Genomic DNA, 22,888 nt, shown 5'->3' with positions numbered 1-22,888 from the left:
CCTCCTTGTTGAATTTTTATGTAGTATCAGTGAAAAATATCCACAATTATCTGAAAAGGCTATTAAGTACTTCTCTCTTTTCCCGTTACATGCCTCTGAGAGGCTGGATTTTCTGCAGATGTTTCAACCAAAACAACATATAACAACAGATTGAAGGGAGAAGCAGATATGACAGTCCAGCTGTCATATGAAACTAGATATTAAAGATATGTGCAAAAATGTAAAACAATGCCACCCTTCTTCTAATCGTTTTATGTCAGGGGAAAATATGTTTATTTTTCATTAAAAATGCTATTTTTTAACACCTATATTGGAGTATAATTGCTATCCAATGGTGTGTTAGTTTCTGCTTTATAACAAAGTGAATCAGATATACATATACATATGCTCCCATATCTCTTTTCTCTTCCCTCTCCCTCCCACCCATCCTCCCTATCCCACCCCTCTAGATGGTCACAAACCACCCAGCTGATCTCCCTGTGCTATGCGGCTGCTTCCCACTAGCTATCGGTTTTACGTTTGGTAGTGTATATACGTCCATGTCACTCTCTCTTTGTCACAGCTTACCCTTCCCCCTCCCCATATCCTCAAGTCCATTCTCTAGTAGGTCTCTGTCTTTATTCCCGTCTTACCCCTAGGTTCTTCATGACCTTTTTTTTTTTCCTTAGATTCCATATATATGTGTTAGCATACGGTATTTGTCTTTCTCTTTCTGACTTACTTCACTCTGTATGACAGACTCTAGGTCCAACCACCTCACTACAAATAACTCAATTTTGTTACTTTTTATGGCTGAGTAATATTCCATTCTATATATGTGCCACATCTTCTTTATCCATTCATCTGTTGATGGACACTTAGGTTGCCTCCATGTCCTGGCTATTGTAAATACAGCTGCAATGAACATATTGGTCCATGACTCTTTTTGAATTATGGTTTTCTCAGGGTATATGCCCAGTAGTGGGATTGCTGGGTCATATGGTAGTTCTATATGTAGTTTTTTAAGGAACCTCCATACTGTTCTCCATAGTGGCTGTATCAATTTACATTCCCACCAACAGTGCAAGAGTGTTGCCTTTTCTCCACACCCTCTTCAGCATTTATTCCTTGTAGATTTTTGATGATGGCCATTCTGAGCAGTGTGAGATGATATCTCATTGTAGTTTTGATTTGCATTTCTCTAATGACTAATTATATTGAGCATTCTTTCATGTGTTTGTTGGCAATCTGTATATCTTATTTGGAGAAGTGTCTATTTAGGTCTTCTGCCGATTTTTGGATTGGGTTGTTTGTTTTTTTGTTATTGAGCTGCATGAGCTGCTTGTAAATTTTGGAGATTAATCCTTTGTCAGTTGCTTCATTTGCAAATATTTTCTCCCATTCTGAGGGTTTTCTTTTGGTCTTGTCTATGGTTTCCTTTGCTGTGCAAAAGCTTTGAAGTTTCATTAGGTCCCATTTGTTTATTTTTCTTTTTATTTCCATTTCTCTAGGAGGTGGGTCAAAAAGGATCTTGCTGTGATTTATGTCATAGAGTGTTCTGCCTATGTTTTCCTCTAAGAGTTTGATAGTTTCTGGCCTTACATGTAGGTCTTTAATCCATTTTGAGCTTATTTTTGTGTATGATGTTAGAGAGTGCTCTAATCTCATACTTTTACATGTAACTCTCCAGTTTTCCCAGCACCACTTATCGAAGAGGCTGTCTTTTCTCCACGTATATTCTTGCCTCTATCAAAGATAAGGTGACCATATGTGTGTGGGTTTATCTCTGGGCTTTCTATCCTGTTCCATTGATCTATATTTCTGTTTTTGTGCCAGTACCATACTGTCTTGATTACTGTAGGTTTGTAGTATAGTCTGAAGTCAGGGAGCCTGATTCCTCCAGCTCCATTTTTCGTTCCCAAGATTGCTTTGGCTATTCGGGGTCTTTTTGTTTCCATACAAATTGTGAAATTTTTTGTTCTAGTTCTGTGAAAAATGCCAGTGGTACTTTGATAGGGATTGCACTGAATCTGTAGATTGCTTTGGGCAGTAGAGTCATTTTCACAATGTTGATTCTTCCAATCCAAGAACATGGTATATCTCTCCATTTATTTGTATAATCTTTAATTTCTTTCATCAGTGTCTTATAATTTTCTGTATACAGGTCTTTTATCTCCTTAGGGAGGTTTATTCCTAGATATTTTATTCTTTTTGTTGCAGTGGTAAATGGGAGTGTTTTCTTGATTTCGCTTTCAGATGTTTCATCATTAGTGTATAGGAATGCCAGAGATTTCTGTGCATTAATTTTGAATCCTGCTATTTGGCAAATGCATTGATTAGCTCTAGTAGTTTTCTGGTGGAATCTTTAGGATTCTCTATGTAGACTATCATGTCATCTGCAAACAGTGACAGCTTTACTTCTTCTTTTCCGATTTGGATTCCTTTTATTTGCCTTCTCTGATTGCTGTGGCTAAAACTGCCAAAACTATGTTGAATAATAGTGATGAGAGTGGGCAACCTTGTCTTGTTCCTGATCTTAGTGGAAATGGTTTCAGTTTTTCACCATTGAGGATGATGTTGGCTGTGGGTTTGTCATATATGGCCTTTATTATGTTGAGGAAAGTTCCCTCTATGCCTACTTTCTGCAGGGTTTTTATCATAAATGGGTGTTGAATTTTGTCAAAAGGTTTCTCTGCATCTATTGAGATGATCCTATAGTTTTTCTCCTTCAATTTTTTAATATGGTGTATCATGTTGATTGATTTGCATATACTGAAGAATCCTTGCATTCCTGGGATAAACCCCACTTGATCATGGTGTATGATCCTTTTAATGTGCTGTAGGACTCTGTTTGCTAGTATTTTGTTGAGGATTTTTGCATCTATGTTCATCAGTGATATTGGCCTGTAGTTTTCTTTCTTTGTGACATCTTTGTCTGGTTCTGGTATCAGGGTGATTGTGGCCTCAGAGAATGAGTTTGGGAGTGTTCCTCCCTCTGCTATATTTTGGAAGAGTTTGAGAAAGATAGGTGTTAGCTCTTCTCTAAATGTTTGATGAATTGGCCTGTGAAGCCATCTGGCCCTGGGCTTTTGTTTGTTGGAAGATTTTTAATCACAGTTTCAATTTCAGTGCTTGTGATTGGTCTGTTCAGATTTTCTATTTCTTCCTGATTCAGTCTTGGCAGGTTGTGCATTTCTAAGAATTTGTCCATTTCTTCCAGGTTGTCCATTTTATTGGCATAGAATTGCTTGTAGTAATCTCTCATAATCCTTCGTATTTCTGCAGTGTCAGTTGTTACTTCTCCTTTTTCATTTCTAATTCTATTGATTTGAATCTTCTCCCTTTTTTCCTGATGAGTCTCGCTAATGGTTTATCAATTTTGTTTATCTTCTCAGAGAACCAGCTTTTAGTTTTATTGATCTTTGCTATCGTTTCCTTCGTTTCTTTTTCATTTCTTTCTGATCTGATCTTTATGATTTCTTTCCTTCTGCTAACTTTGGGGGTTTTTTGTTCTTCTTTCTGTAATTGCTATAGGTGTAAGGTTAGGTTGTTTATGTGAGATGTTTCCTGTTTCTTAAGGTAGGGTTGTATTGCTATAAACTTCCCTCTTAGAACTGCTTTTGCTGCATCCCATAGGTTTTGGGTCATCGTGCCTCCATTGTCATTTGTTTCTTGGTATTTTTTGATATTCTCTTTGATTTCTTCAGTGATCACTTCGTTATTAAGTAGTGTATTGTTTAGCCTCCACGTGTTTGTATTTTTTACAGATCTTTTCCTGTAATTGATATCTAGTCTCATAGCGTTGTGGTCGGAAAAGATACTTGATACAATTTCAGTTTTCTTAAATTTACCAAGGCTTGATTTTTGACCCAAGATATGATCTATCCTGGAGAATGTTCCATGAGCACTTGAGAAAAATGTGTATTCTGTTGTTTTTGGATGGAATGTCCTGTAAATATCAATTAAGTCCATCTTGTTTAATGTATCATTTAAAGCTTGTGTTTCCTTATTTATTTTCATTTTGGGTGATCTGTCTTTTGGTGAAAGTGGGGTATTAAAGTCCCCTACTATGACTGTGTTGTTGTCGATTTCCCCTTTTATGGCTGTTAGTGTTTGCCTTATGTATTGAGCTGCTCCTATGTTGGGTGCATAAATATTTACAATTTTTATATCTTCTTCTTGGATCAATCCCTTGATCATTATGTAGTCTCCTTCTTTGTCTCTTGTACTAGTCTTTATTTTAAAGTCTATTTTGTCTGATATGAGAATTGCTACTCCAGCTTTCTCTTGATTTCCATTGCATGGAATATCTTTTTCCATCCCCTCACTTTCAGTCTGTATGTGTCCCTAGGTCTGAAGTGGGTCTCTTGTAGACAGCATATATACGGGTCTTGTTTTTTTATCCATTCAGCCAGTCTGTGTCTTTTGGTGGGAGCATTTAATCCATTTATATTTAAGGTAATTATCGATATGTATGTTCCTATTCCCATTTTCTTAATTGTTTTGGGTTTGTTATTGTAGGTCCCTTCCTTCTCTTGTGTTTCTTGCCTAGAGAAGTTCCTTTAGCATTTGTTGTAAAGCTGGTTTGGTGGTGCTGAACTCTCTCAGCTTTTGCTTGTCTGTAAAGGTTTTAAATTTTCCATGAAATCTGAATGAGATCCTTGCTGGGTAGAGTAATCTTGGTTGTAGGTTTTTCTCCTTCAACACTTTCAATATGTCCTGCCACTCCCTTCTGGCTTGCAGAGCTTCTGCTGAAAGATTAGCTGTTAACCTTATGGGGATTCCCTTGTGTGTTATTTGCTGTTTTTCCCTTGCTGCTTTTAATATGTTTTCTTTGTATTTAATTTTTGACAGTTTGATTAATATGTGTCTTGGCGTGTTTCTCCTTGGGTTTATCCTGTATGGTACTCTCCGTTCATCCTGGACTTGATTAACAATTTCCTTTCCCATATTAGGGAAGTTTTCAACTATAATCTCTTCAAATATTTTCTAAGTCCCTCTCTTTTTCTCTTCTTCTTCTGGGACCCCTATAATTCAAATGTTGGTGCATTTACTGTAGTCCCAGAGGTCTCTGAGACTGTCCTCGGATCTTTTCATTCTTTTTTCTTTATTCTGCTCTGCCTTAGTTATTTCCACTATTTTATCTTACAGGTCACTTATCCGTCCTTCTGTCTCAGTTATTCTGCTATTGATCCCTTCTAGAGTATTTTTAATTTCATTTATTGTGTTGTTCATCATTGCTTGTTTCCTCTTGAGTTCTTCTAGGTCCTTGTTAAATGTTTCTTGCACTTTCTCTATTTTATTTCCAAGATTTCGGATCATCTTTACTATCATTATTCTGAATTCTTTTTCAGGTAGACTGCCTATTTCCTCTTCATTTGTTTGGTCTGGTGGGTTTTTACCTTGCTCCTTCATCTGCTGTGTGTTTCTCTGTGTTTTCATTTTGCTAAACTTAACTGTGTTTGCGGGTCTGCTTTTCACAGACTGCAGGTTCGTAGCTCCCTTTGTTTTTGGTGTCTGCCCCCAGTGGCTAAGGTTGGTTTAGTGGGTTGTGTATGCTTCCTGGTGGAGGGGATTAGTGCCTGTGTTCTGGTGTGTAGGTCCATGTCTGGTGGTGTGTTTTGGGGTGTCCTTGGCCTTATTATGATTTTAGGCAGCCTCTCTGCTAATGGGTGGGGTTGTGTTCCTGTCTTGCTAGTTGTTTGGCATAGCGTGTCCAGCACTGTAGCTTGCTGGTCATTGAGTGCTGGTGTTAAGATGGAGATCTCTGGGAGATTTTTGCCGTTTGATATTACGTGGATCAGGGAGGTCGCTTGTGGACCAGTGTGCTGAATTTGGCTCTCCCACCTCAGAAGCACAGCCCTGACTCCTGGCTACAGCACCAAGAGCCCTTCATCCACATGGCTTAGAATAAAAGGGAGAAAAAGTCAAAGAAAGCAAGAGAATAAAATAAAATAAAAGTAAGATAAAATAAAGTTATTAAAATAAAAAATAATTATTAAGAAAAAAGTTTCTTAAAAACGAAAAAATGAAACAGCGGACAGACAGAATGCTAGGACAAATGGTGACAGCAAAGCTATACAGACAAGATCTCACACAGAAGCATACACATACACACAAACAGAGGAAAAGGGGGGAAAATAATAAATCTTGCTCTCAATGTCCACCTCCTCAATTTGGGATGATTGGTTGTCTATTCATGTGTTCCACAGATGCAGGGTGCATCAAGTTCATTGTGGAGCTTTAATCCGCTGCTCCTGAGGCTGCTGGGAGAGATTTCCCTTTCTCTTCTTTGTTTGCACAGCTCCCGGGGTTCAGCTTTGGATTTGGCCCCGCCTCTGCGTGTAGGTCCCCGGAGGGCGTCTGTTCTTCGCTCAGACAGGATGAGGTTAAAGGAGCCGCTGATTCGGGGGCTCTGGCTCACTCAGGCCGGGGAGAGGAAGGGGTACAGAGTGCGGGACGAGCCTGCGGCGGCAGAGGCCAGCGTGATGTTGCACCAGCCTGAGGCGCGCCGTGCGTTCTCCCAGGGAAGTTGTCCCTGGATCCCGGGACCCTGGCAGTGGCGGGCTGCACAGGCTCCCGGGAGGGGAGGTGTGGATAGTGACCTGTGCTCGCACACAGGCTTCTTGGTGGCGACAGCAGCAGCCTTAGCGTCTCATGCCCGTCTCTGGGGTCCGCGCTTTTAGACGCGGCTCGCGCCCGTCTCTGGAGCTCCTTTAAGCAGCGCTGTTAATCCCCTCTCCTCGCGCACCAGGAAACAAAGAGGCAAGAAAAAGTCTCTTGCCTCTTCGGCAGCTCCAGACTTTTTCCCGGACTGCTTCCCGGCTAGCCATGGTCCACTAACCCCCTGCAGGCAGTGTTCACGCCGCCAACCCCAGTCCTCTCCCTGGGCTCCGACTTAAGCCCGAGCCTCAGCTCCCAGCCCCGCCCGTCCCGGCTGAGGAGCAGACAAGCCTCTCGGGCTGGTGAGTGCCGGTCGGCCCTGATCCTCTGTGTGGGAATCTCTCCGCTTTGCCCTCCACACCCCTGTTGCTGTGCTCTCCTCTGTGGCTCCGAAGCTTTCCCCTTCCGCCACCTGCAGTCTCTACCCGTGAAGGACCTTCCTAGTGTGTGGAAACCTTTCCTCCTTCACAGCTCCCTCCCACTAGTGCAGGTCCCGTCCCTATTCTTTTGTCTCTGTTTATTCTTTTTTCTTTTGCCCTACCCAGGTACGTGGGGACTTTCTTGCCTTTTGGGAGGACTGAGGTCTTCTGCTAGCGTTCAGTAGGTGTTCTGTAGGAGTTGTTCCACGTGTAGATGTATTTCTGATGTATCTGTGGGGAGGAAGGTGATCTCCGTGTCGTACTCTTCCGCCGTCTTCCTCAACTCCAAAAATGCTATTTATGTTAACATATCATGGGTTTATTAGTGTTACGTTTAAATTAGTTATTACATATTTTTTTTAATTTCTCAGTTATAATTTATAAGATGGTAATGTGGATAGATATAACTATATATAATCAGAAGTTCGCTGGGATTCCCACTAAGAGTATAAAGGGGTCCTAAATTCTAAAAGTTAGAGAACTCCTGGTGTATCTTATCCTACTGTGTATGTGTGTATTATACGTTTAGATGTGTGGGGTTGGGAGGTGGGGTAGCAAAGCACATGCCTTAGAGCAGCAGGGTGGAGGTGCTGCTGGAGTGGGAGATGGGAGGTGGCTTCACTTCTCAGACAACATTAGAGGTCGTTGGCCAGTAAAGAACCAACTTTTTGTTGTGGACTTTTCTTTCTTTGCTTAAAAAGAGAAACCAACCTGCAGTCATCTTCCTCTGTGATGCGTAGCTTGTTGCAAGTAGATCATGGTGTAATGGCTAAATCACAGGTGGAGAACATAGGAGTATATTTTGCAGTGACAGTGAACACAGACAGTGGAAGCCACAGAAACCAAGATGTGCCTGTGTTATGTACGCAGCATTTTTTTCTTCCAGATACCTCTTCTGCAATCGCAGAAATCTCACTTTCTGCATATGCAACATATTTTGTTGTCCATTATTTAAAAACGGAAGGTGGGACTGAGATTTAGAACTAAAAATGGTTGATGGGGCAGGAGCTAGAGGAGGAATAGAGGATGTTGGGTTACAGCCTTGGAGAGAGAGGAAAAGTAAAATTGCTCTCAGAGACCTCTCATGCTGTGAGCTGGGCTTCTGAGTCAATGGAGAGACATTTGGGAGGCGGGAGTCACCATAAAATTAGAAAGGTATTGATTGTGTGACTGAAAATCCAGAAACGGAAGGGCAAAACAGACATGCCTCTTATTAGGCATATGATCTACAATGAAGCAAAATGAATTTCAAAGCATCTTATTGAAATTGTGGAAGAGGGAGATATTTTTAAAGTTTTTCTAGTGGTCAGGGCATAATACGAGGCAATGAATTATAAGTATTCGTTTAAATATGTATAAAATGTCACTGCTGTTCTCTTCATTTGGTGGGATGCGCTTGTTGCTTTAATTTAGTGAATGTAAATATAGTTAGAGAGGGCTTCCATAAACATCTTCTCTGAACGTGGTGTTCTCTCAGCCTATAAATATGCCTTGCCTATCACGTCTTAAGTTCCTCATCAGTAAATTCTCCTCCCATGGAGGCTTTCAGGAACTTAAGACGTGGGAACGTTCTGATACAGTATACACTCTGGCTACTGGATGGTGGAAGTAGAGTGGAAGGGTGGAGAATCATATCAAATGCTATGGAAGGGTCCAGAAGTATGCAACTCTAGAGAGTATAAGCAGTGTACGTCTATTTAAGTTTGAAAATGATTTTTAAAACCTCTGTGTAACTCTCAACATTTTTTAATGCCTCCTGTTAATAACACACTGTTTTAGCCCTGCCTGAGAAATATGAAGAGCTGCTACAATCCTGCTTGTTTTCTTTCAGCTCCTGAGGACCATGTCTGTGCCCAAGGGTAGAGTTTTGGATAAAAACCTTGATGAGGAAGGGCTTGAAAGTGGAGACTGCGGCGATGATGAAGATGAGTGTATCGGAGGCTCTGGTGATGGAATGATGAAAGTGAAGAACCAGCTCCGCTTCCTTGCAGGTAACTGACTAGTGCTGGCTCAAATCTGAGCTAAAATGGTGATGCTTCGGAATTAAATACCAATTGAATCTGCTCTCTATAACTCCCCTAAAATCTCTGCAACACACAATGCCATCGGTTCTTCAAGGAAAGACTACACTCTAGAAAATGAAGTTTTCAGGTATCCTTTCTTTTCTTTTAAATATCTGGACCTGGGTAGAGGGTAACTTCCTGTTTCTCATTGTCTAAAATGAACTGCCCTAAATCAGTTGGCTCTGTTTCCTACTGGAGATTTCCTTGGTTCTTCTCAGTTATAAAAAGAGATGAAAAAAGAAATGCAATCTTGAGAGTCTGGTGAAAACTAATGATGGGGTAACTTTCAAAGGAAAAGACATTAGCTGACCCTCTCTTTTTAGAATGTCATATTTGGTTTTTTTCCCACAAGTAGTCTAACACTGATAGGCTGTGACACATAACTGCACGGCTAGGTGAAAACAAATAGAAGAAAAATAGCTGATGCTGTCAAGAAGGCAAAACAACCACACAAAAAAATATTCCCTCACAAGTCACATTTGTATCGATTAGCCCAATTTACAAAATACTTTTGTATAGATAGGTGTTCGTGTTTCCATTTTACAGATAAGAAGACTGGGGCTCAGAGAAGAAATGAGATTCATCTAAATGGCAGAGCTGGAAATCTAACTTGGGTCTTAAGACTTCCAATGTCATGCTCTCCCTTCTGCAGTGCACAGCCTTCTCCTTGAAATCCTGTTGCCCATGACCTCTGAGACCCTGCAGGCTCCTCTTTCTTTTTCAGCCTCTTTCCTTCACTAGTTCTTTCTAATCCTACCTGAAACTGGGTCTCTCCTTAAGCCTCTATCTTTTCTCTCTTTTCCAGAGAAAACACAGATCTTATCCATTTTGGCAGTTTCAATTGTTTTTATGATTTCTGTAAGTTCTTTTTTTTTTTCCCTCCATTCTGGCAAACAAAAATCTAGCATGAAATCTGCCCTCTTAACAAACTTTTAAGTGTACAGTATTGTTAATAATATGCAGATTGTACGGCAGATCTCCAGAACTTTTCCATTTTGTATGACTGAAATTCTGTCCCCATTAAACACTAACTCCCCTTTCCCCCTCCCTCAAACCCTGGCACCATCATTTTGCTTTCTGCATCTATGAGTTTGGCTGCTTCATCTAAGTGGAATCATGGAGGCCTTCTGAGACTGGCTTATTTCACTTAGCGTAATGTCCTCAAGGTTCATCCGTGTAGCATATGACTACAGGATTTCCTTCTTTCTTAATGCTGAGTAATATTCCACTACACGTATGCACCACGATTTCTTTATCCATTTAGCCGTCAGTGGACATTTAGGTTGTTTCTACCTCTTGGCTGTTGTGGATAATGCTGCAGTGAGCATTCTTTAACTATTATACCACCATGGGGATAATTCATAAAATCATTACCTCCAATCTTAACTGCTGTCCTGAGCTCCCATCCCACATCTCCAGCTGCTCACTAGTCATTTCTTCTGGCTTTCCCACCATTACCCCCAGCTCTATGTGTCAGAAATCAAACGTATCAACAGACCATCCAAACTGGCTCCTCCCTTAATATCCTTATTTTTCTAATGCCACTACCATTCTCCCAGTCGCTGAGGCTTCAAACTGAAGTTGTCTTTGACTCTTCTCCCTTGCCCTTCATATATAGTTGGGCACCAAATCACTGTACATGATCTGTAATTTTTTTTCTGCTTATCTCACTGTTTCCTTTCTATCCCCCTTTCACCCGCCTGCATATGCTATTTCAGTCACATCTTAAGTGGTCTCCAGTCTTCTAGGCTAAGACAGGAGTATTGAGAGCCTTAGGCTAGAAGACTAGAGAACAAAGAATCAGAGACCCAGGCAGAAGATTCCACCAAATTTACCTTGTACAGCTGCCAGGTTAATCTTTCTAAAGCATCTCCGACCACTCCCGAGCTCAGCTACCTTCATCCTGTCCCCACTGCCTGGAGGATAATGCTCAGACTCCTTAGCAGAGTTCTGAGGGCCTTCTGGTCTAGCCTAAAGTATCCTTTCGGCTTCATTTCCCATCAGAAGCCCCACAGGAACCCTGCACTTTGGCAAGAACAACCATACTCACGCCCCATGAGCAAGAGTAGACATACTGGGCTTCCCTGGTGGCGCAGTGGTTGAGAGTCCGCCTGCTGATGCAGGGGACACGGGTTCATGCCCCGGTCCGGGAGGATCCCACGTGCCGTGGAGCGGCTGGGCCCGTGAGCCATGGCCGCTGAGCCTGCGCGTCCGGAGCCTGTGCTCCGCAACGGGAGAGGCCACAACAGTGAGAGGCCCGTGTACTGCAAAAAAAAGAGTAGACATACTGTTTTTATCTGTCTTCATAGCGTTGCCCACATTTATTTCTATATAGATACCCCTCTTTTATTTTTTCTTAAATTACACCCATCCCTAAAAGTACATTTCAAGTATGATGAAGTGAAAAAAAAATAGGTTTAGGGGTAGAGTAAATCTGTATTTGAATTCTGACTCTATTCCTTATGAGCTAGCAGGACCTGGGTCGGTTCTTAGCCTCTTATCTAAGTCTGCATTCCCTCATCCATCATAGTGGGGATCATTACCCCAACTTCATAGGACTATTTCAGGATCAAATCGAGGGGGAAAGTTTGTAAGGCATCTAGCCCATTATCTGGAACATACTAGGTGCTCCATAATTATTAGTTTCCTTCAATGAAGTCTTTCACAACCATCTCAGTCTACAGTTATCTCTGTCCTCTGAATTACTAAAACAAATTCTACCAGTGCTTTCAAGAACTAGTCTGCAGTGGCTCCCAAGTTCCATTCCTAGGGCATAACATGATCACTCGGAGCCTGGCATCCTATAAAAAGAATGTTGAATAAGCATAATAAGTAAAAATAATAGAAGCTTATGTTTATTGGACACTTACCATGCTGCAAGCCCTGTGCCGGGACTTTCCAGGCACTGCCTCATGTCATTTTCACAACATCACTATTATTGTTCCCACTTTACAGATGAGAAAACTGATGCTGGAAGAGGTAGAGTAATTTGCTTAAGGTCATGCAGTGGCTAAGGTCGAGAGTTAGGATTCAGATTTCAGAGGCCACTCTTTGGACAAATCTGTTTTGCTGCCCCCAAAAGCTTTTGGTCATCTAAAGGTTGCCCAGATGATTTAGCAAACTCGTAACTGGTCTCCACGCTGATCCCTAGTACATACCACTTTCTCCAAAAGTCCCTGCTTAGCCCTTCTCTTGCTTTCCTGCCTATAAGCCACTTCCCTATCCATTTCAAAACACGATTCCACAGTTCCATGGTGACTTAACTTTTTAAAACAGTGTTTGGTCTGGGACCTTGTCAAGGGCCTTTTCAAAATCTGAATAGATTACATCCACTGGTTTCCCTTTGTCCAAATGCACATTTATCCTCTCAATTCTAGTCAATTAGTTAGGCGTGATTACCCTAAGTGCTTTGTAAACTGTAAAACGCTACACAAATGGTGGTTAATTTAATTTACGGGAAAAATGATGCCTTACTCCCAATAGGTTACACTTGCCTAACATGTTCAGTGATCCTACCAGCCTGGAGTTCCTTGGGTCCCCTTTGAAATGCTTCTCATGGAGAGGAGACTCATTGGCAATCTGCCAGGCTCGTGGCACAATAGTTATTTGGAATAACAAGCTATACACTTCGGTCAGCTGTTACACAGTTTTACCCAAAATCTGGGTAGATGCCACCTGGTCCTGGTGATTCATCAACATCCACTTAGTCCACTAGACTTGGAACACTGTGTGCGTGTTCCACCATCTCATTTAGAACATCCAAATGCCTTCCTCCGAAAGACAACTTGAAAATAAAAAACAAGGCTCAGAGTATGTTCCGGCTCTCTTCTATCTCCCTTTTGTCCCTCAGCAGTTCTTTTGCACTCTACCCAGCCAGGTCCTACTGGCTGGCTTCCCCGGCTCACTGCTTCCCATCTTTTGTTGCACTGGATGAAGCGCAGGTCACCGAGGTTCTATTCTTGGCTTTGCTTCTAAGTCCCGTGTATCCCGGGGCAAGCCCCTTCCTCTCTTTAGAAGTCAGTTTCTCCATTTGTAAAATGAAGAGGATGCCCAGACATCTCTCGCCGGCCGTTCTCGTGCCAGCAGTCTGTGATAATGTTCATTTATTTGGCTTTAGTCCCTGGCAAGGTGCTTATTGGAGTCTTTTGGGGACACCTTCTTCTGACCTTGCAGGTTCCCTGTTTTCTTCTCCTGAGCTATTTACACGTGAAAAAAGATCTCATTTCCCTACTCTGGCTCCTTTGACTTTTGCAGTCAAAGAAGCCAGGCTTCTTACCAAGGGCCCTCAGCACACTTGTATGCCAGGATGCTCATAAGAAGTTCTAAGTAGTTTCCAGGCCTTCTGGGCTATATTCACTTTTAAAACTCTTCATCCTGAAGTTCCCCAAGTACTCTCTTTTTCTATAATTCTTATTTCTATGCTTAGAGTCTGACCCTTCTTTCTGATTGTTGAATTTAATTGCTGCTGAGATGACCATGAGACGATGTCTTCTTACCCACAGTTACAGCTTGACCTATTCCTTTCACTTCTCAGAACGAGGCTAATATGCTTCCCTTTTGGTGGGTTATTTCCTTTCTCTCAGCCTGTTTCATAGGGTTGTGGCCATTAAATAAAATAATCCATGCAAAGCCATTGGAACGGTGCCCGGCACCTAGTGAGCACTGAAAAAATGCTGTCTACTATTAAAGCAACTGGTCTGTTGCTGTTCCTGCCGACCTATGGGCGCTCCAAGAGCCGGCAGATACAGATTAGAATTAATCGCCTTGGTTTTTTGTTTAAGACTCATAAAAAGCAACTAAAACCAGGTAACCAACATTCAGCAACATCCCCTCACCCCTTGCCATTCCAAATGGGGTCCGTAGAGCAGCAGCTTGTTAGAAATGCAGATCTCAGGCCCCACATCAAGACCTACTGAATCCTAAGGTCATGTTAACAAGATCCCTAGGTGATTTGTTTATAGTCGTTACCACCTTCTAACTGAGCTCTTTTGACCTTTAGGCTTAATCCTTGAAGCATCGAAGAAGCCACTAACCTGCCCCCACGGTGGGCTACGTATTCTAGGAAGTATAAAGTAGGCCCAAGACTCGTCATCCCTGTGATAGATTAGGTCCCTTGGGTTCTAGTCATCCCTGTGATAGATTAGGTCCCTTGGGTTCTAGTCATCCCTGTGATAGATTAGTACACTTGGGTTCTAGTCCTAGCGTATTTGCTAACAATAGGACCTTGAGCAAGTTACATAGCTGCCCTGAGCCTCAGTTTCTCCAACTGTAAAATGGGAATAGTCATCCTTGCCTACCTCAGTGAGTTTTTGTGAAAGTCAAATGCGATAATGAGTGTGAAAGTGCTTTTGTAACCTGTGCAGCTCTACAAATATTTATAACAACCATAAAACTGTTGTTACTATTCCAAAGTCTCTGGAAGCTCTTTGGCTTTTTCAGCAACCTTAGTTCGGCATGTATTTTCTGCAAAGACTGAATTTAGCCCATGAGTTATAAAACGCTTACACTTGACACACATGTTCGGACTCCCTTCCAAAGATAGATCATCCGTGATGGACCTGGTGTGATAAGCTGACTGTTTTGTTGCCCGGTTGCCATGAGCATTGTCCCAGCTTTTGGCCTTGTCAAAGCTCTTATTGTAAGCCGTTGGGGAAGCTGGCTACTCCCAGTGCTTTGGCTGGGGCTGATCCCTGAGAAGCTTTGCAAGCTCTGGCCATGTGTCCCTGGCCAAGACACGATGATTAAGCATCTGAAGCATGTGCCGCCTCTCTGCCAAGTCTCACCCACACAGAAACACACACACACGCCCATGCACACACATGCACACGTGCGCACACTCTTGTAGGCGTGCACACCTGCATGCCTACTGTTGGAAACACATTTTGAAATATACACTCACAGAACAACTCCCAGCAAGAAATACCTATGTCAGAGACATCTGTGTTACCACTCCCGCACCCCTGTCCTCCCTGGACCTGTTCCTGCTCCAGCCTGTGTTATGCTGTGGGTACAGCCAGAGCATGCTGGCGAGCCTAACGTCTTTATGGCAACGAGTCAGAAAACAAAGATATTCTTGTCTCAAGCTGGGCCAAAGAATGGATACTGCGAAAGCCTATTTCTTTGGCTGAGGAAAGCGGAAACAGACTATAGAAGACCGAAACATTCCTTGTTGCTGCATGGGAATAAGAGGGGCTTCAGGGCTTCCCTGGTGGCGCAGTGGTTGAGAGTCCGCCTGCCGATGCAGGGGACACGGGTTCGTGCCCCGGTCCGGGAAGATCCCACATGCCGCGGAGCGGCTGGGCCCGTGAGCCATGGCCGCTGAGCCTGCGCGTGCGGAGCCTGTGCTCCGCAACGGGAGAGGCCACAGCAGTGAGAGGCCCGCGTACCGCAAAAAAACAAGAGGGGCTTCAGCTGGTTGGTGGCAGGGTAAGGAGGACAGTTCATGAAACACGTCTTGGGCTTAGGGCTTGAACCAATACTAAAACCAAATGGCTGTTTCTTGCCATATTAAACAAACGTTTCTTGTGGAAATGTTTGCCCGCAAGAAACTTTCGGTCTCTCCGTGTCAGCGTGAGGACTGAACAGAGAAAACTTGTTGCTTGTTCCTTGTCTGGGAGTGAGGGTGAAGGTGAAATCCAGGTCTAGGTAGGCCCCTCTGGCCATTCTTTTCTGTCACGCCCAGCTGTTGGGAGGGACAGCAGCTGTGTGCTTCCCCGCACCAGTCACCCGTGCGCAGCAGTTCTGGAGTGAAGCCATGAAGTCTTCCCAGCTGTGGCCCAGGAGTCTCTGCACCCAGTATTACCTCCGTACAGTTACTTTACAGTCTAGAGGCGAAAAAACAATGACTCCCCAAAAGCAGAGATTAGAAAATATTTTTTAAGCCAGTGACTTTTATTCTTTTTCTTTTTTTAGTGGATCAAATGTAACCTTATATTTCTGTTCCTAACGTGCTTGTGCACATAGAAGAGAGGAAGGACACTTCAGTGGCTTAACTGTTCTTCTAAATTGTCAGATCAAACTCTCACAAATGTGGGCTGGTAGTCACACGTTTTAATAAATTCACTAATGGGTTGGTTTGGTGAAAAGGGTAAAATCAGTGGAGGAACTCTCTGATGGGCCTTTTATCATGGGTGGCATCTGCAACATTTTCATGCTTTAGAACAAAACATATTGCCTGCTGAAGAATGAGTAGAAGGTTTGTAGGAGAATGAAATGTCCTGGGGTTTTTTAATGGGAAAGTTATTGAGTCCTGTTCAGAGCTCAAAATACATGTGGATACAGTAATATATCTATTTATACTTCCCTGCTGGTAGCAAGTCCAGGAATAGAGTATGGCAGTTTTCCCAAAATGTATTCTATCCCACTTCCTTTGCACTCCTTGGAAACCCACCGTCAGATCTTTGGCACTTATGTTGAAGGTTGTTTCCCACTAAGTAACCCATCTCTGAATTTCTCAGGCAAGATCTTGTAGTGACTCCCTCCACCCGTCTTTCTTGGGATATCAGTCCCCTCAGTGTAAGGGGACCCTATGTCATTCACACTGGGAGGTAGATCCCATCTGATGGGTGAACAGGATACGGTCCTACACTTAGGCCGCTGAAGCTTGAGACATAACAGGAAGGAAGGGCATCTCATCTGCAGGGTCAAAGAAACTGAGTCTCAGTTCTGCTTCTGTTACTTCCCAGTGTTGGCCTTGGACAAAGTCACTCAACTCCTCTGAGCCTCATATTCCTCATATGCAAAAATAATGATAAAATATTTCCTGACCTGCCCACTTCATAAGTTGTTGAATGAAACACACATGATAATGGATATAAAAGTACTTTGTAAACTGTAAAGAAGTTACCCACTTAGAGTAATATTATTAATATTATTTGGTACCACTGGGTTATAAGTTAATTTTCTTCACCAAAAGCCTGCAGCTAAAATTATACATTAAATTCTCGATGTTCTGGCCAACAAATTTCACTATAATGTGCTCCCTCTTTTTCATCCCCAAGGTGGCATTTTCAGTTACTCATTAACTTGTTTTTAGCCCAGTGAGAAGGTATTTAAACAATGACAAATATGTCTGCTGAGTTGTGCAAATAACCAGTCACAAAAGTAGTAGTCACCTACATCTTGAAAGAATCTCAGCTAGTTATGTTTTGTTTTCTTTGGTGTTAACGGGGCAGTGAGGGCAGGGGTAGACAACAAGTTGGGGAGGGTCAAGAAATGGGGCCCCTGATGCTTTCCATTCTCTCTTGCTCTTAGCCAGAAGCAATCTGCTCTCATGCCTTGATCTTTTCTTTTAGAGATCAAATGCCATAGGGAAGCTGAAGGAAGCAAAGCTCACTATAATAGCACTTTTCTCCCAGACACAGACCAGGTGGTCCTGGCTAATAGATTGACAAGACAGCCATTCCCACCTCACCCCAGAGCTTTGTGTAGTTCCCGTGGCTCACAAAGAGGGATTTAGATGCAAGCTTTCACAGTGATATCACCTGCCAGTTGAGTAAGTTTACCCAGAAAGGGGCCATCCCCACGCCTTAGTGTTGACCAGGGAATTACTTCAGGTAAGCTGGTGATAGATGAGAGTAAGGAAAGGTAAAAAGCTTTCTATAAAGTTACCATCACTTGAGGTGCTTTAGGGAGTTAGTTTCTTATTATTTGCAAGGACCTCTGCTGGGGTTCACTTTTGTAGGTCTACTGCCCTCTGATGCTTCCCGTCTGAGCCGTTAGGCTGTGAGGCTTTCATCAGGGGTAATGCTATATAATGCCTATACTTGTCGATAGAACTTCCGCATAAACTCTAAGAATTGGGGGAGTGTTAGGGATAGTGTGAGCAATCTGTGACCATTGTATTATATTTTGTAATCAGTTTTCAAATTAAAAGGCAGCAATGGACTGTACGAGTGTGGCTAAATGGTGCGACTGATCTCCTCTGGATGAAGCCATGTCTGCCAGTTTAGCGACAGCCTCAACTAATTGCCGTAATCTAGTGTGGCTAGAAAGGAATAGGAGAGAGAGGTTCAATGCTCACTGGTGGAAAAGGAGAGGCAGAGCCAGCAGGAGGGCGGCAAGCCCAAAGCCTCCGGCTGAGCTGCCACATAGAAGTGAAGGGATCTTCACTTCATCCCCAAGGGATCTGGGAGCACCAGCTTGTGTGCCCTCCAATGGGAAGTGCTCCCTGCAAGAAGAAATGTCACAGCAGAAAGAGAGAAAGGTGTGGTGTCTAATTAAACCTATGTGATGGCCCTGCGTTCCCCTGATGAACAGTGGCCTCTTGACAGAGCCAAATCAGAGGAGCCCAGGGTAACACGGAACCATGAGCCTGCAGAACAAGACAGAAGCTGAAAGCGCGTGGTATGCACGGTCCCTGTGGCTGCAGGTGGAGATCAGATGTGAAGCCAGGCTGAGGTCCTACTTTGAGAGGAGGAGGGACTCAGAGCCATCGGATGCCTTACAACCACTGACCTCCCACAGAACCCCTGAAACTACACATACGCACACGCCCATGTGTGCACACATGTTATCAAGTCTTTTTCCAATTCAGACAAGGCTGTCTGTTAACTTCGTTAATATGGCAGAAAGAATAGAGGTACAGCCATCATCTCTTTCTCCCCCTTATTTGCCAAGGAGATTTCCAATTTGCTTTGGTAGGAATGAAGTTACTGGCAAGTTTTTGTTTTGTTAGTCTTTTTGAAAGGAAATCTCGTTATAGAGGCTGCCTACGTACACACCCGGGTAAGAGATGTTTAATGATCCAGAAAAATCCATAGCCCTTGTGGTTCTTAATGTTTCTAAATATACTTACTGATTTTTAAAATCTTTTGGGGTTTTTTTTTTGTTTTTTTGTTTTTTTTTTTTACAATCCTAATGGGTACGGGTGATGGTAAATAAACCTTTAAAGATGAGAACGGGACTACCAGCGTGGACAGAATCTCTTAATTTGTAGCTCATTGGTGGACTTAAGCAGTAATATAATTACCAAGTAAATAAAAATGGAGTAGAGGCTACTCTACAAATTCTGGTGTCTGGGAATAGTCTACGTTAGAGCAGCGGGCAATCTCATTAGCACCTGCAGGATGGCTTTCAGTATGAAGTGGTTTCCTTGATTAATGCTGATCTCCTCAGAGTGTAGAAAGCAAGTCTTTGTCATCTTATGCATACACTTATCAGCTCTCAGTCACCAACCTCTGCTTCCTTCTCCTGCCTTGCCCCACGACTGTCATTTAGTAGATGTTTGATAAATACCTCAGTTATCCATGTGCAATGTTTGCTTGTCAGCATTTGCTTCCTTTTGCCTCCTATTTGGTAGCTTTCACCCTCACTGCTTCTTTCATTAGCTTCCTCAAAGTATCTTTCAACCTCTAGTGGTGGAAATTGTGAGCAAAGAGATGTGAGAGCCCTGTTCCAGTCAACAGAGGGGTAGGGGCTCCTGTGAGCGGTAGGACACGCTGGGTGAGACATTGTGTGTCTGTAGCCTAGAGTGCGACCTGCAGAGAGTGAGCAGGATAGTGAAGAATCTGGAAACAGGGTCAGTGGAAGGACACTGAAAGAAAAGTCACGATGTTCAGTCTATACAAGAGGAGAATTAGGGAGAGGTGAATGTTGTCTTCTACTAGTTAGAGGTCTTGCACATGGAAGATGAGGGAAGATCTAGAACCAATACATGGAATTTTTTTAAATTTTTAAAATTTATTTATTGATCGATTGACTTTTGGCTGCGTTGGGTCTTCGTTGCTGCATGCGGGCTTTCTCTAGTTGCAGCGAGCGGGGGCCACGCCTCGTTGCAGTGCATGGGCTTCTCGTTGCTGTGGCCTCTCCCTCTGCGGAGCACGGGCTCTAGGCGCACAGACTTCAGTAGGTGTGGCTCGTGGGCTCAGTAGTTGTGGCTCTAGAGCGCAGGCTCAGTAACTGTGGCGCATGGGCCCAGCTGCTCCTTGGCATGTGGGATCTTCCCGGATCAGGGCTCGAACCCATGTCCCCCGCATTGGCAGGCGGATTCTTAACCACTGTGCCACCAGGGAAGTCCCTAGATTTCTTTTTATTAATTTTTATTGGAGTACGGTTGCTTCACAATGTTTTGTTAGCCTCCACTGCACAACGAAATGAATCAGCCATACGCATACAGATAAGTCCCAAAGTCCCCTCCCTTTTGGACTTCCCTCCCGTTTAGGTTACCACAGTGCATTAGGTAGAGTTCCCTGTGCTATACAGTATGTTCCCATCAGTTGTCTATTTTGTACGTAGTATCTATAATGTATATGTGTCATTTCCAGTCTCCCAGTTCCTCCCACCCCACCCCTTGGAACCAATACATGAAATTTATAAGGGAGATATATTTTGACTGACAAAAGGATGAACTTTCCACCCTTAAAGCAATTCCTCAGTGGAATGAATTCCTCTAGGAAACAATCAGCTTCCTGACTCTGGAGCTATTTGACTAGAGAGTAAGTAACCGTATATCAGAGAGACTAGCTGGGTAGGGGTGGAGTGGGGTGTCAGAGAGTGGATAGATACCTCCATCATGGGCTCTTGACTTCCATGGTACTGAATGGCTCTGAGATGCTGTGGTTTTATGATGCAAACATGTCAGTAGAGCAAAAGAGAACCAAGATGGTGGAGCAAACCAATGGGGCAATTTCTCAGGCTCCGGGAAGGAAAGAGGAGTGTAGAAGAGATTCTTCGGTTGTATTTGAGTACCTGTCACCAATTACGATTTTCTACAGCTATTTTCCTAAGCAAAGGGATCCTTACGAATGGCACACTTCTCCAGGGAGCAGTTCTTTGCAACATCCTGTCCGTCACTCACAGCCTCTAGATTTGTTTTACTACTATGAGAATCCAGTTCTCATTTCTCCCCAGTTATTTCCAGGCTTGTGGCCTTCCTATCCCTGTGTTAGAAAAGCAAACTGGGATACAGTCCCTCCTCCAGCTACAAGCCTTTAGCCCTAATGGCTGAATGGTCAATATCAAGGATGTCCAGTCCACCCTTATCTCCTCCACCACTCTCTCCCTTCCAACTCTGGCCTCACAGAATAGACCAGTGCATCTCAAGTTATCTAGTGAAGGACTGGAGTGTTTTTGTGTTGGTTTTTTGTTGTTGTTGCAGTTGTTGTTCCTCCCAAATCTGTCATGGACCGGTACTTTTGTAACATACAATAAAAATGAATTACCACAAAAAGGAAATGACAAAAAGGCCTACAAAAATACAAGTCACAGTTTTTAATTATGAGACTCAACAGACCTAAAAATCTCTGTCAAATTGCTATAAACATTTCTAAGTGCTTACTTCAACTCCTGTACAGACTGGCAGTAAAGAGCAGAGCAGCAGAGCCCGCGCCGAGTAGGGAGCAGCAGGCTGCTCTCCGTGTCGCTGCCTTGTATCTGTCCTTACCCTTGGACCCAACAGTGGAACAGATTCAAACAGCAGTCTAAATGGGGGTGAGGGCAGTGGGGTCCTGGTGCTGGCTCGCACTGGCTCACAAGAGCCGATTGTTAATTTCAGAATCTTCATGAGCCAGCTGTTAAAAATAGTCATTATTAAAAATTAAATTCTATAGATTTATAATTAAATACATTCTGTTAAAAACAAAGAAAACCTACTCAAAACTCATCACACCCTAATTATTTTAGTACATGTACTGTTATCTATGCTCTTGAGGTTATTTGTGTCTAATTGTGCCTGGGTGGTGGAAATTTTTTTTTTTAACATCTTCATTGGAGTATAATTGCTTTACAATGGTGTGTTAGTTTCTGCTTTAAAACAAAGTGAATCAGTTATACATATACATATGTTCCCATATCTCTTCCCTCTTGCGTCTCCCTCCCTCCCACCCTCCCTATCCCTCCCCTCTAGGTGGTCACAAAGCACCGAGCTGATCTCCCTGTGCTATGCGGCTGCTTCCCACTAGCTATCTGTTTTACGTTTGGTAGTGTAGATATGTCCGTGCCACTCTCTCACTTCGTCGCAGCTCACCCTTCCCCCTCCCTGGAAATATTATATACTCTTCCCAACTCTGTGTGTGGTGTCTTCACATCGGTAGCTTGAAATTGACCATGATGGAAATATTTACACCCCAGAAATCACCAAAAACTACAGATGGGGGCTTGACTTATTGTTTTGTGGATTGTCTAGAATCTAGACTTAAGAAAGTGATGGGAAGAAAATGTTAACAGTGCAGATTAAACTTTAAATTGCGTTGTCTCTGTAGCCGTTACATTGTGAATAAATAGCACAATACGTTGAGAAACTGTTCTTCCAGTATTTGAAAACTATTGTCCCGTTATCAGAAAAGTCACTCCCGTCATTGATGGAGTGATGTTCCCACATACATCTTTGTCACTTCATTTTTGTCTTCCTCCTTAACGTAAACCAATATATCAAGCAGTGTTCTTGCAGGAACCACACTTGCTTGTCAATTGCAACCCTGGTTTGGCTACAGATGCCAGAGTCTGACAAAAATCAATGAAAGCATTCTGTGAAAATCAACCGGCTGTATGGAATTTACAATAAAGAATATCGTATAGCTTTTTATTATTTATGAATTGTATGTTCCACATCCTTTATTCCACCAAAATTTAAAATAAACTGACATGCATGCTTTTTTATTTATTTATTTTTTTGAGAGCCAGTTGTTAAACATTTAGCAGCACGCCGTGGGGTGAACGGAGTACTTTGAAAGATTATTTTCCTTCCCTCATCCTTCAGTGTTCTAGGCTTAAATCAGTAGCTCTTTCTACCACAAGTGGGAGAGAATTTCTCTCTTCCAAAGTTAT

At 42.8% G+C, this 22,888-nt stretch overlaps 1 protein-coding gene across 1 annotated transcript in view; it reads left to right on the top strand.

The window, feature by feature from the left end:
• GPC3 (glypican 3) overlaps window positions 1–22,888 on the top strand; it is a 444,101-nt gene that overhangs the window by 369,685 nt on the left and 51,528 nt on the right. The window contains exon 7 of the mRNA XM_079911642.1: window positions 8,893–9,052. Within this exon, the coding sequence (XP_079767768.1) occupies window positions 8,893–9,052 (160 nt within the window). The remainder of the gene's footprint in view (window positions 1–8,892; window positions 9,053–22,888) is intronic.

Source organism: Stenella coeruleoalba (genome assembly GCF_951394435.1).
Source record: "Stenella coeruleoalba genome assembly, chromosome: X".
Classification (NCBI taxonomy): Eukaryota; Metazoa; Chordata; class Mammalia; order Artiodactyla; family Delphinidae; genus Stenella; species Stenella coeruleoalba.
The sequence above is the reverse complement of the archived record's forward strand: the minus strand, read 5'-3'. Positions and strand labels throughout refer to the sequence as shown.